Source organism: Terrapene carolina, unplaced genomic scaffold, assembly GCF_002925995.2.
Source record: "Terrapene carolina triunguis isolate 2854851 unplaced genomic scaffold, T_m_triunguis-2.0 Scaffold838, whole genome shotgun sequence".
Classification (NCBI taxonomy): Eukaryota; Metazoa; Chordata; order Testudines; family Emydidae; genus Terrapene; species Terrapene triunguis.
Genome location: NW_020665189.1, coordinates 6,400,447 through 6,414,288, shown reverse-complemented (window position 1 = coordinate 6,414,288; position 13,842 = coordinate 6,400,447). Strand labels below are relative to the sequence as shown.

The window sequence follows — 13,842 nt, the reverse complement described above, 5'->3', positions numbered from 1 at the left end:
TTTTGTGATATGCTTATTACACATTATGTATTATTAATTATTATTTATCATTACAGTATTTTTATTGCATTATGAAAACGGCAACACTCTTCCAAGGTCTCACTTTCGTAGCTTGTATCACGTTGAATAAGCCTGTTATAAGACAAGGCTCCTATGTTTCATCAAGGAGTACGGGATGTGAAACAACATGAAGGTATTTAAGAAGCCAACTCAAAGAGTTCCTCCTACACAAGCATTCAGGTCTTGAGCAGTCCAGGCAAACAATGCACGTTACAACAAAGCTTAAACTTGTTCTTCATAATAATTTTAAAAACAATACTAGCTGCCTATTTAATTTTAAAAACAGCAAAAAATATCAACCTTCAAGACTCCTTATAAGAAATGGAAAAGGAGGTGAAGTCTCCCCAGTGTGATAGATCTGCTTGCTTTGGTCTGCTTAGCTCTTGGAAGTCTAGGGGCTCCGGGCTGTTGGCCCCATGCTGCCTGGTGTCCCTAGGGGCAACTCTGTCCGCCATTAGGGAATTTTTCCCGGAGAACCCCCTGTAACATTTCGCAACCCCCCAGGGGTTCACGAACCCCAGTTTGGGAACCACTGCTCTAAAGTAAACTTAACCAGTCAGTGGAGATCCCGGTCTGGTTGCTGTGGTCTGTTACCCTACTAGTCTGTAGGCAGTCACTCTATCCCATAAGCAAAACAAAGTCTTCCTTTGGCCAGCCACTAGGAGCTATGCTAAGTTCCTCTCAAATGGTACTAGAATTTGGATACAAGTCTGTATGATCAAGATACTGTTCGGCCTATTTAGATATCACATTGGTCTTTTTGGGTGTGAATACAAACTCTCACCTTCTCCCCTACTTAAACTAGCAGCATTTTCTCCTTTAAAAAAATGGCTTCAGCTTGAGACAAAGTTTGTAAGGAAGAAGTTTCACAAAAAGACCCAGACATACATTGTATGAATGCACAAGCATATGAACTGAGTCCCAGACAGCAGCCCTGAAAATCTCTGCAAGAAAGACATTTCTCTAGCAAACTGTGGAAGCTGCTTTGGATATGGCTCAATGTGATCTAAAGACTTCAGCTACTGTGGCATTCCCAAGGCCATAGCAAGCTCTGCATACCATTTTCTCTGCTCAGAAAGACAGCTCTCTCTCACCTCTGAAATTATCCACATAAGCCATAGGTAGTTTTTGAGATGTACGGACGGGCTTGCTTTCATTTAAGTAAAGAAATGAAAACTCAACATCGGGACCATAACAAACAAAAAATTTTAACTTTGTGTATACATATGTACATCCATACTACAGCTTACATACAAAGGAATGACAATAAAAATGACTAACCATTTGAAAGCATGAAAATGAACAGTTAAAGAAAGGAAATACACACTGAGCTATTACACTTTCACGCTAGAGATTGTACTACAGTACTTGTATGAGGTTAATTGAAAAATTGTTTATCATTTTACAGTGCAAATATTTGTAATCAAAAATATTATAAAGTGAGCACGTCCACTTTGTATTCTGTGTTGTAACTGAAATCAATATATTTGAAAATGTAGAAAATATCCAAAAATATTTAAATAAATGGTATTCTATTATTGTTTAATCGCGCGATTAATTGTGATTAATCTTTTTAATCGCTTCACAGCCCTAAAATATACATGTGAAGAATTTTGATACTAGAAACATTACACTCTAATTTCAGTCTTCGAATGAAAATTTTTAAATATCCAAAAAAGGGAAATGATGCAAACATTAAGGATCTTGTTCTACCTATTAGGAAACCTAGTGAATAGACTTGAAGCCTAAAGGGAATGAACACACACACACACACACACACACACACACACACACACGTAGGGATGCACAGCTGTAGAATCACACAGAGTCTGCAAACAGTTCTCTATGAGAAGACTCAGCTAGGAAATCACCCAGCACTCAAGTGCAGCTCCCCTCTGAAAAGTACACCCAAAATAATATTGTCTTGTGCTTTAGAGAAATCTATACAATGCAAACTCAAAATTGCCCCCTCCCTCAATGTGGAGGAAGATATGAACAACTTAACCCCCCCGCCCCGTTAGAAATTGCACAAACTGGGTTTTATAACAAACAAAAACAAGTTTATTAACTATAAAAGGCAGATTTTAAGTGATTATAAGGGACAGCAAAGAGAACAAGGCAGATTACTAAGCAAATAAAACAAAACACGCATACTAAGTTTAAGATCTTAAAGAGACTGGTTTCAAGAAGTAATTTCTCACCCTAAATGCTGTTTTAGGCAAGTTACAGAGTTTCTGTAGCTTAGAGTTCCAGGTATTTCTCCTTATAGACTATATTCCTCGGTCTCAGTCTGGACTCAGCCCTTGCCTTTCCCACAGCTCAGTTCCTCTGTCTCTTCAAATACTTTCAGCACTTTTTCTTCCTGGACAGAACGGCAATGGAGAAGAGTCCTGTTTTCCTTACTCTCCAGCCTTACACGGAATTTACATAAGGCGGGAAGCCTTTGTTTCCAATGGAAAAGCAACAGCAGCGTCCAAGGTGGCAGTTTTTACCAGGTGACATTATCACCTTACGTTGCAGTGTCAAATCAGCCATGAAACCAGATTTATTTGCAATGTCCACAGGATGGGATCCGCATCTTCAAAGACTCATGGTCTTTTTAAATTTAAATTAATGGAGATATCCTATCTCCTAGAGCTGGAAGGGACCTTGAAAGGTCATCGAGTCCAGCCCCCTGCCTTCACTAGCAGGACCAAGTACTGATTTTGCCCCAGATCTCTAGGTGGCCCCCTCAAGGATTGAACTATTTTTCCTAATGGCCCATTAAGGCCGACTGCTCATTGTCTGGTGGGCGTCTCCAAGTATAACCACAGTTGTAATTGTTACATAGTCAATATTCCTAACTCCAGATACAGAGATGATACATGCATACAAATTGGATAATCACAATCAGTAAATTATAACTTTTCCAATATCTTACATGAGACATCTTGCATAAAATATATCTTAATTATGCCATATTCATATCATAAGCATATTTCTATAAATAATATAGAGCGTCACGTCACAATCCCATCTTATTTTATCTTCACAGCAATGTATTCACTAGGAAGCTCTCTCTCATTCGAACTGTAGCAAATGTGAAAGCTGCTGATCAATACTGTGAGTGGCTTACATCACTTGACTTCCAAACATCAGTATGAATTTATCTCATTCAACATATCTAGGCTGAAGGAAACAAGTGGTTAAAGGACTGAAATAATAAAAACTGATCATTCTGCTGAAGGGGAATGTAAACATAGTCCAGAGTTGTTAAGTAGCAGGAGAGAAAGGATCTGTGGTCATTTCTAAAGGTGCAGAAAGTCAGTTTCTTCAGATTACCCAAGATCCCCAAAGTATGAAACTGTTCCCTCCGAAGTAAAAAAGAAGAACACTGATGAGTTTGGTGATCTTGCAAGTAAGACCATTTCTATGCCATCAATGTCATAAAAACACAACCACAATGACAGTCATTGTTTCAGGCCTTCTAACCAGCTCTCCAGTATCAGCTTCATTCAGCAGTAGCCTCTATCTCGGATACTCCAAAAACAGTTAAAAAAAAAAATCCATCTGTGATTATGCCATTAACACAATGAAAGGTAAAGACTTGCACACGATAAGAAAGTTACAGCCTCCTTTTATGCTAACCATCATCATCTTCAAAGTAGCATAAAGTGATCCATTTAAAGAAATGATTGAAGCTCTTCACCTCAGATATACTCCTCATGACAGCTTTAAACTCACAGATCCACTAGTAGATGTTGAAAGTGAATACGGAAAGGAAAAATGAAAGGAAGACCTGAAAGAATTAACACTGTCATTAATAGAATAATGTCAGTTGAATCTGAGGAATGAATAAGTAAAGACTACAAGCAGCCATACAGGGAAATGTGTGTACCTACTTATTAAGTCACAGAATTTGGTGGCCAGGTTGCTGAAGACAGCATCCAAGAACGCAGACAGGAGTATGGCAAGGATATTGTCGCCATTTGCCCAGAAAACAAAAATAAAGTGAAAAGGTCAAAGATCTCACATGCAAGTCTCTTAAACTTCTAATTTATGGGTGTCCAGCACACAAAACTTAATTGAGGAAGAAGCAATGCCTAGCAGAGTGCTAACCTATTTTACTGGGATTTCAAAAACTTTTCTGCAACCATTATCAGCCTCATAATTTGTTGACAGAAATGGAAGATTGATTCTCCAGCTTCCCAATGACACTTGATGGAACAGAACTCTCAGGATAACTGTCTCTCTACATTTACATTCAGCTACCCGAAGCACATTGAAGTTTGCACTCAGCACAAGAAGGACTTGTATAAAATGTGTGCTGTATTTTGATCAAACAAGGGACTGACTCTACAGAGAGGTACTAAATTTACAAAAGCAACTGCAGAAAAATTGAGGGATTTAACGGATTACAGCCTGATGACACTGTCACACAGTCTCAGCAGAAATCCAGTTTGATCTAATTAGCAACAATGAACTGGAATCACACAAGGACAAAATTGAAAAACAATTCCGAGAAACACTGGTATCTTTCAATTATTTAGTCAACATGACTGACCCCAAGTACAAGAGTCACAGGCTGAGATCAGCACAGAAGACGATGTAATGCTAATATGGCTGATGAAACAATCCCAAATCCCTTCTTTCTCCCCTAGTATTTAAAACTGAAGATCCAGATTTCTAATCAAAGTGTTTGTTTGTCAAGGACATTCTGTCACAATTTATTTAATCAAAATGATGGAAGACTGGAAGTAAATTCACAGAGAAAAGGACAGCACAATGCAGAACTCTGACCATTCTTAAAAGACTGCATTCCTGTATAGCCATCTTAGCACCAATTGAGCATGTCTTTAGCAAGGTTAAAACTCAATAATAGGGTAGCTGTTGGAAAAACAAATTGGTATAATGGAATCAGAATCTAAGGGTTGACACAAAAGAGCAGTGCGGCTAGTCAGACTGACAACTTGACTATGTTCTGTTTTACTTGCAGAAGTGCAAGCTTTTCATTTTAGACAAGGTGTATATTTTTTTAAGTTTGAGGAATAAACATGCTAAAAGTGGGTCACACGGTACATATTAAGTGTTTCATTTCAGAAAAACATTAGGGATAGAGGAGGTGTTGGGGATGGATGTTAATGGATCTTTCAGGTTGGGGAAGTCACAATAACCCTAATGATTTTTATAAGGTTCAACACCAAAGGCACATGCTCATCTGCAAAGTGAGGCTCTACATGGACAAAACTAGAAGAGCAATCACTGCTTAAGCCATTTACAACTGTATCCTGAAATTCCTTCCCTAAGACAAGCAGTGAATGCTGATGAGCTCCCCACTTTATTAAACTCTTTACTTCGTTTGCATAATTTGAAGCGGCTAAAAGATAAAGCATAACAAAATGTCCAAGCAATGGGGAAGTCACTTCTAAACAAAAACAGCAATGACATTTATAACAACTGCAAATATATACATATTTTACTTCAACAAAAGGTGGTGATCTGCCAGTTTGAATACTGAATAGGGACACAACAAGACTTCCATACATAATGGTGCAAAAACTGAATACACACACACCTGCAGCTTTGTGAAGTTTAAGGGCTTTTTGAAGACATTTATGTTATAGAAAGATTTACATATGGGAAAATTGTTCAGCTATAGCAGGCTGAAACCTCAAGAGCATCTGAAAGACAAATGGATCCCATAACTATTCTTTTGACAATAATATTGAGTACTGATGCAGCTCTTAAAATTAAAAAACCCTATAAAATTAATTAATACTTACTACACCCTTGTGAGGTGGTAAAACATTTTCCCAATGAACATGTGGGGAAACTGAGGCACAGAGAGGTTAAATAAATCCAAGACCACAGTGGGAGGCTTGCTATTTCCGCCAATAAACCAAAATGTGTGTGTGTTAACTGAGGGCCTGTCCCCTTCAAAACACACCTTCTGTGCCTATAATATGAGATCTTGTGGTGAAGTCAAAATGCTGGATGTGTGTCATCTCAGTCAATCCATACCCAGTGGCAAACATCAGGTTATAACTCCACTGCAGAATCAAGCAGAGAAGGCACTGATCTGGGAGGGAGAAAAGTTCACATAAAAATATCTCCAAGAACTGCAAAAGGAATTTGGATTAAGTTTCCTTTTGGATGGTTTCTCTCTGAAGTCTGCCCCGGTGCTCACATTTTTCTTGAAGTCATTTGAAAACATGATATGTCTATAACAACGAGTACAAATGCACTTATACTGTGTTGTGTTGGTCCTTTTCATGACCCAATGCAGTGAAATTTATCCTAGGGAGATCATGGAAAGTAATTGCTCTCACTTTGGATTGTTCTGCACTTGTGAGAGGAATGAAGATTTCAGAACTGGATTCCTCACCACATACCAAAACATGAGCACCTCTGCATAAAATTCTCATCATACTATTGGGGGGGATCTCTAAGTACTGGCCAGCTGGCAAACATGACCTAACAGACACCTTCTTTCCCCTGTAACAGCATAACAAGGATGAAGCTGATCAACAGCAATTTTCTATTAAGAACATAAGAACGGCCATACTGGGTCAGACCAAAGGTCCATCTAGCCCAGTATCCTGTCTTCCGACAGTGGCCAATGCCAGGTGCCCTAGAGGGAATGAACAGAACAGGTAATCATTAAGTGATCCATTTCCTGTCGCCCATTCCCAGCTTCTGGGAAACAGAGGCTAGGGACACCATCCTTGCCCATCCTGGCTAATAGCCATTGATGGACCAATCCTCCATTAACTTATCTAGTTCTTTTTTTAACCCTGTTATAGACTTGGCTTTCACAACATCCTCTGGCAAGGAGTTCCGCAGGTTGACTGTGCGTTGTGTGAAAAAATACTTCCTTTTGTTTTAAACCTGCTGCCTATTAATTTCATTTGGTGACCCCTAGTTCTTGTGTTATTGCTTGTGAACTCAATCAGCCACCTGTTCTATCATGGAATACAGGAGCACAAATCAAATATTATGCCTGCAGACATTTATGCTGCATACTTGCAAATACATGTATATACAAACTGGTGGGATCCTCAGGCTCTTGGGAAGCTGACAACGAAGTCCTCAGTGTCGCATATTTTGGCCATCCCTACTCTGAGTCTAGTCTCCACTTGGTGGATATGCATAGCCATCCTTAACATTAACAGCATATGAAACAAGGGGAGATTAGATTCCTGAAATAATAAGCATGAGAATTTTTACATGAGGTAGTCCATCTTTCATTTTCTTTATCATAAAGCATTTAAGAAGTCTGAAATATAATATACTTTCAAAGATGAACTGTGGGGCAGAAACACAGTTCTAACCACAGTCACAGAGATTATAGCCAGGCTATGAAGGGCATCCAGCACAAAAATAGATTCATTTATATTTTTATTCTCTGTAGGAGTCCACTGATTATTGCAGGTTTGCTAGCTATGTCCCATATGTCTTTGGGCAGCTGCAGATTCTGCTGGTGCCTCTGTGCAATGGCCAAAAATCTTACGTTCTGGGACAATACCAGCAACCCAGAAGAGCCAAACTAAATACTGGGGTAATCTTTTAAAAGTTTGATATTAAAGTCACACACATTAAGCCAGAATTAAGAAGCACACTTTTGAGAAATATGTAACTTTCAGATTTAAAGGAATAAAACTAGACTTGAAACAGCTAAGGATTAGAAAGCTTTCCTGTTTTAAAAACTGCACAATATTACACTTACTACTCTTAATAGCAAGTTTGCCATCGAGCGATATTTAATCAACCCAGGAGACCACAGCATACCAGAACAGCATGTGCCAACAAACATATAAAATATGTCTTTTGATAGACCGAGAAAAAGAAAGTGCTTCTGAGCTAGTAATGGAGGCACATCATCTACCATTTGACTGACAGAAAGCTCAGTTAGTTGTAAAGTCCTGGAGGTGCACTAGCAGAAGTTCTTGAGACTGACAGTGACCACACAACACCAGATTTGGTGGTAGTCTTGTTTCATTTCACTGAGGCAGAAAGCTGTTCTTCCCACACCAGACACCACTTTGTTTAAACACCAAAAAATGCAGTTGGATTTGATGGTTATTTTTAGTTTCTATGACATTTCTGTCAGTGATGTCAGACGTAGTTTCAAAGGGACACAATAATTCACCATCAATGTGTTACCTGGACGGACTATTTGCCACTGATATGTTTGGTAAAACACTTCTAAGTCTTCAGGATCAAGATCATCCTCTGCTACTGACTCTTTGCCATTCTCTTCTTTTAAGTCACTTTCTTCTGTTTTTGTTAGGGCAAACTCCTGTTGGATACACAAGATACAGCTCATTAGTAATTGCACCTGGGTTATGTAGTGTCCGTGGAGAATACATTCCTCAGGTTTTTTGACACCTGAGATTCTTTCTACATGGATTAAAAATATATATATTATTAAAGATTAAACCAGCATAACTGTTATGACATTTATGTTGAACAAAGCAGTGCATCTTATTTCCTATTCTAGTGCAGGTTGCAAGCTTCAAGCAAGAGTTAACAGAGCCAGATCTATATTATAGCCCAGGCTGGTAGCACTGCCTATTAGGAAGGTTGTGACACACTTCCCATCAGAAAGACGCTGTTTTCAGTAGTTTATAACTTTGCCAAACTAACTGTTCAGCTGAAAGTTTCCATGCTGTGTTTCTGCCTCAGACTGAATGTTTTTTGGAAAATTTCAGCCAAAACTGTATGGCCATTTCCAAGACCAAGGATAGGGGAAAATATGTTGTTTTGCCCATGTTAAAAAATTCTGGCAACCTCTTCTTTGAGAAGTTTCTAGGCCCCCCATGCTTTGGAGCAGGGACTTGACATTTGGCAAAGGGGAGCCATTTGAGTCAAGAATGTGCCTTTGACTGTCCCTTTGAAAATCCACCCATATTTGGCCAAGTTATAATCCTTTGGAGGAAAAAATAAAATCACGGTTTACATATGCTCAGTAGAAACTTGTTAGATTCCCTGGCTATTCCATCCACACTGAGCATTCTCCACCCTGGTGCTGAGCAGGACTTGCCCTGCAATTGCAACTCTGGGCTGCTACGTGCAAGGATCTGTCTTTCCAATGCTCCCAATGCCCCCACCCCGCCCCCCACCACTGGGCCCAAAGAGTGCGGTGAAGGGAGCTGCCTGATTTGAATGCAGATCAGAAAAGAGCCGGACCAGGGAGGGGAGGGAGTAGATTTGGTCAAGCAGCCAGGGAGGAGGAGGAGAGTGGGACTGTGAGCCAGGGAGCAGAGACTGGGACTGGATGGGGAAGAGGACTAAGACTGGGGTAGAGGGTGACTGGGGCTGGGACAGGGATTCCAGAGAGGAGAGATTAGGATTTCCGGAAATAAGGAGATTGGGACTGGAATGAGAAGCCTGAGGATTGGAGGCTCAGATTAGGGTTAGACTGGCTAGGTGAGGAGAATGGGACTTGGGTGAGGACTGGGGTGGGGAAGAGACAGGAATGGGACAGGGCAGAAGGAGTCAAGTTTGGAGGTAACTGGCAGAAGAGTCTATGCCCACTAGAACACACTCCCTTTCAGAGCATGGAATGGAACTGAAGATTCCTGAGTCCAAACTTTCCTCTGCTGTCACCAAATATCTGTGAAACCAACTGGCAAAATCCTCCTTTTGTCCTCATCCATATATAAGAGGACAGTCTACTACAGCTACTCATTATCATTGTAATCACAAGCAGCACAGTTCTGTGCAGTGGATCTAAAGGTTCCAATCCTGCTGATGAACCATGTAGGTGTCAATATGATGCTGCATGATGGAATTTGTTTCTTCATTTTGCTTTTTCAAAAAACCTAGGAAATCACACACACAAACTTAAAAGAACCTTTTATTAAGGATGCAAAATCAAGCACTCAGAAGTTAGGCAATGTCAGAATTATGGTTGTCTACTCCTTACAAAATAGGAAATGCCAGAGTTAAGGCACAGACAACCTTAAGTCTGGCATTTCCTAACTTCCTTGACTTTGCAACCTTATTCTTATTTTAACATAGGGCTGGAGAGTTTGCGCACAGCTGTGCACGTGTATTTATATTCTTTGGGATATTCAGAGGGAAGGACCATTCCATAACAAAAATGAATTACATTGAAAGGAATGGCTATTTTGTAACGATGCAGAGACAGTCTCAGTTTTAGAACCTCTCATCCCTTTTGCACCTTTTTTTAAACTGGCTTTTATTTGTAGCATTTACATTATATTAAGAGCTAAGTAGTTATATCTTGATTAAACAATAAGGTGGTGATTGGATCACTATCTACAGATATCTGAAGTGTGTGAATACCCAGACTAATGGATGTCAAACAGGAAAAGTTTCCAATCAATGAGATCTATTAGTGTGTGGAACAGTCTCCCAAGGAAAGTAGTGGAAGCCCCATTACTTCAGGCATTTAAAACTGCACTGGACAAAAAACAATTAAGGGTATGCTGTAAGTAACAATCTTGAACTGGGAGGAGATGAGACAGTGAATCAGATGTGACCCAATAGGTCTTTTCATCTCAGATTTCATAGGAATTGTCATAATGGACCAGACCAGTGCTACATCTAATCTAGTAACCTGTGTCTGTGGCCACTTCCAGACACTTCAGAGGAAGGTACAAAAATCTATCAGTGGACAATTTGGAATAACCTGCCTGTAAAGGAAGTTTCTTCCTAATCCCTCTCAAACAGTTTGGCTCATTCCCCAAAACAATAGGTTTTATAGTTGTTACTCTTCTAATAAATATTTTTAAAACAAAACAAAATTAAGTGGCTAACTGAAAATTCTGGACCAAATTCTGCATTCACCTCTCCCACCAACTTCAGTAGAAGTTGTATATGCATATTTAATGGAAGAATTTGAATTGTTTGCATTTAAATGTATGTTACACAATTTCTAAAAAACGTTTGAGTGTGGGAAATATCAGTCTATAGTTCTGAGCAAGACATGTGCAGTTAAAAACAATGGTGAAAATATACACCTCTACCCCAATATAACACGAATTCGGATATAACGCAGTAAAGCAGTGCTCCAGGGGGGCGGGGCTGCGCACTCCGGTGGATCAAAGGAAGTTCGATATAACGCAGTTTCACCTATAACGCGGTAAGATTTTTTGGCACCCGAGGACAGCGTTATATCGAGGTAGAGGTGTATTATAATGATTGAAAAGTTATAGAACATTTTCATTTTAAATGTCAAAAGGACAGAAATTTGAGAAATACAGGGAAACTAGAGCTTAATTCCTACTTTTCCTTAGTGCATGAAGAGAGGATTAGAATTGTTAAGATTATGACAAATGGTTAAAGCTTAGTTACAATCATAAACATAAGTAGTCAGCTTCTATTGATGAAAGTGAGAGTTAACATTTTCTGAGCCAAGAGTCAACAAAGCTAATATAAATGAGCCACTCGTTATTACTTTGCTTATTTATGTTGTTAGATTATTATCCAAGAGGGATTTAATGATACACAGTCCCATAATACATTCACCAACATGCCTCTTAATTTTATATCTGTTGAAACACATAATGGAGACAGCTGATGTTTACGAATGGTCTCTGTTCAATATGAGTGCTGCAAATCTAAATGTACTGTAAAGGGTAACAGTACGTGTCTTTCTTCATTTAAACAGTTGCTTCAGCTGTTTGGCCTGTGATCACTTTATAACTATCCCATTTTCACTAACAGTCTAAATACCATTAACATTTGCTGTGGTAATGAAAATTGGCAATTGCACAAACAAGTTTATCATTATATTTTCTACTTACATAAAGTACATCATTAATTGGTAACTACTTTTGTTTTACTTAGAGAATCAAAAGGTAGAAACCAAAACAGGTTCTACAAAGAAAGATGGACATTTCCTTAAAACCAGATTCAATTTTAACTCCAATTTAACATTGTGATTATTCCCAGTCCAGGAGATTAGACACACCCCAAATGGGGTTCCCTGTGTCCCATCCTTCCTTAAGACTAGTAGTAGCGGAGACCACCTACATGAGCTCTTCTGGGCTGGCAGGTGGCCCCCATTACCACTCCCGTGGCCAGGCTGAGGCCTTGCCTCTCCTCAAGCCACCACTATCTGCTGCAGACAGGCTGGGATCTGTCGCAGAAAAGGAAGGGACTGAGCCCTTCCTAACTGAGCAAAGGACTCTGTATGGTGGGAGCCCTGCAAAGCCCTGATAATGTAATGGTAATGAGGGTCATTCCCATCTCAAGGTATGTCTACACTACACACTAAGCCTGAGCTCTGACTCAGGTCAGCAAGCACACAGGGCCCTGGTAGGGGTGTGGGTCACAGTCTGAGTCCCGCTGTGACCCGGGTCCTAGCCCTGTCATTTTGCAGTGTGGATACAAGTCAAGCCACATACTTGAGTCACAAGGACTGCATAGTTCAGTATGGATGTACTGACACAGCTGAGACACCCAGGGCCAGCAATTGTAAACCCAGATTTACAATGCCGTGCAGACATTCAAGCATGGGCTTGGAAACATGGAGTCCAATACACTGGGTGACACAGACACAGGCTTAGTGTGCAGGGTAGACATACCTTCAGTGTCCTCTGCTGGACTGGTGTTGTCAAGGGTCCCAGACAAGCGTATTTCAGAGCCCATGAAGATGACTGGGGCAGCTTGCACCTCTCTGAGCTAGTGTGTCATGCTGTCTGCAAATGCTGGCAGGTGACACTGCATTGGTTACACTCAGGGACATGTATTCAAGCTTTCCTTTGCAACCAAGAGAACTAGATACATTTTTTTTTTTTAAATGAAAGCTGAAGTTATGTCCCCAAATTTGGGTATCTTATTTTCTGGTTGTTCAGCTTTGCACCCTTACACAGATGCTGAGTACACACAGCTCCCATTCATTCAACTGAAGTCTGAAAAATCAGGCTCAAGGTGTCTCAAGTTAGGCATCCCAAAAAAAACCCCAAAGGGCCCAAAGTCATATGCCACTTTTGAAAACGTGGGTATAAGTCACTTGCACGCAGTGATCAGAAACACAGCTGGGCACAGAATACTCTTGACTTCCATCTCCTGCTCTCACCACTAGACCACACATTTAGCTTTAGTTTTTGTCCTAACGAAATTAAAGTTTTAGTTGCAGCTGCTTAAATAAAACCAGGTGCATGTGACAAAATGTGAACGTTGCCTGAATCGCATGTTTCCTTTTCCATGTCCTCTTTATTGCTCAGCATCAGGCGATCCAGATAGGCTTACTTCTTAAAACTTTTCTGAAATTTTATACCATAAAACATTTTAAAAAAAGGCAAAATGCTGCAAAGATGAGAGGTGATGCACTGCCATACATAATTTCAGGAGAAATAAATAAGGCTATGCTCACCCCACCAGTACCAAGTAATTCAAATGATTTAAATGACCTTTTATAGCCATCTTTCACTCTTAGATTAGAAGATACTTACTGGAATTCTGTCACTTAAGCATGAACAGAAGCACACTGCAGAAAGCAGCAAAACCAGCAAGTTCAGTTTAGAGGCAATGGACAGGAGTCCAATGCAATGAGACATTGCAGTCAGTCTAGAATTCAAAGAAACAAAAACAATTATATAATATGTTAATACACACTCTTCACAGTTTTCAACATCTACCATACCACATTCTACAGTTGAGTATTATATTTATTAGACACACAAGGTGGGGGAGGTAATATTTTTTATTGGACCAATTTCTGTTGGCAAGAGAGACATGCTTTCAAGTTACATAGACTTGGACCTGAAGAAGAATTCTGGTAGCAAATTTAGGGCCTGTTTTTGGGCCTTTTCACACCCCAGGGCTTTT

The 13,842-nt window shown here is 39.8% G+C and overlaps 1 protein-coding gene across 2 annotated transcripts in view; it reads right to left on the bottom strand.

Annotated features, from left to right (window-relative positions):
* The window catches only part of SIL1 (SIL1 nucleotide exchange factor), a 184,959-nt gene extending 171,382 nt beyond the window's left edge, over positions 1-13,577 (bottom strand). For both annotated transcript variants that reach the window (XM_024206160.2, XM_026660879.1), the window contains exons 1-2: positions 13,467-13,577; positions 8,203-8,338 (exon numbers count right to left, since the gene is read on the bottom strand). In XM_024206160.2, the coding sequence (XP_024061928.2) occupies positions 8,203-8,338; positions 13,467-13,571 (241 nt within the window). In that variant the 5' untranslated portion in view covers positions 13,572-13,577. The remainder of the gene's footprint in view (positions 1-8,202; positions 8,339-13,466) is intronic.
* Between the last annotated feature and the right edge of the window lie 265 nt (positions 13,578-13,842).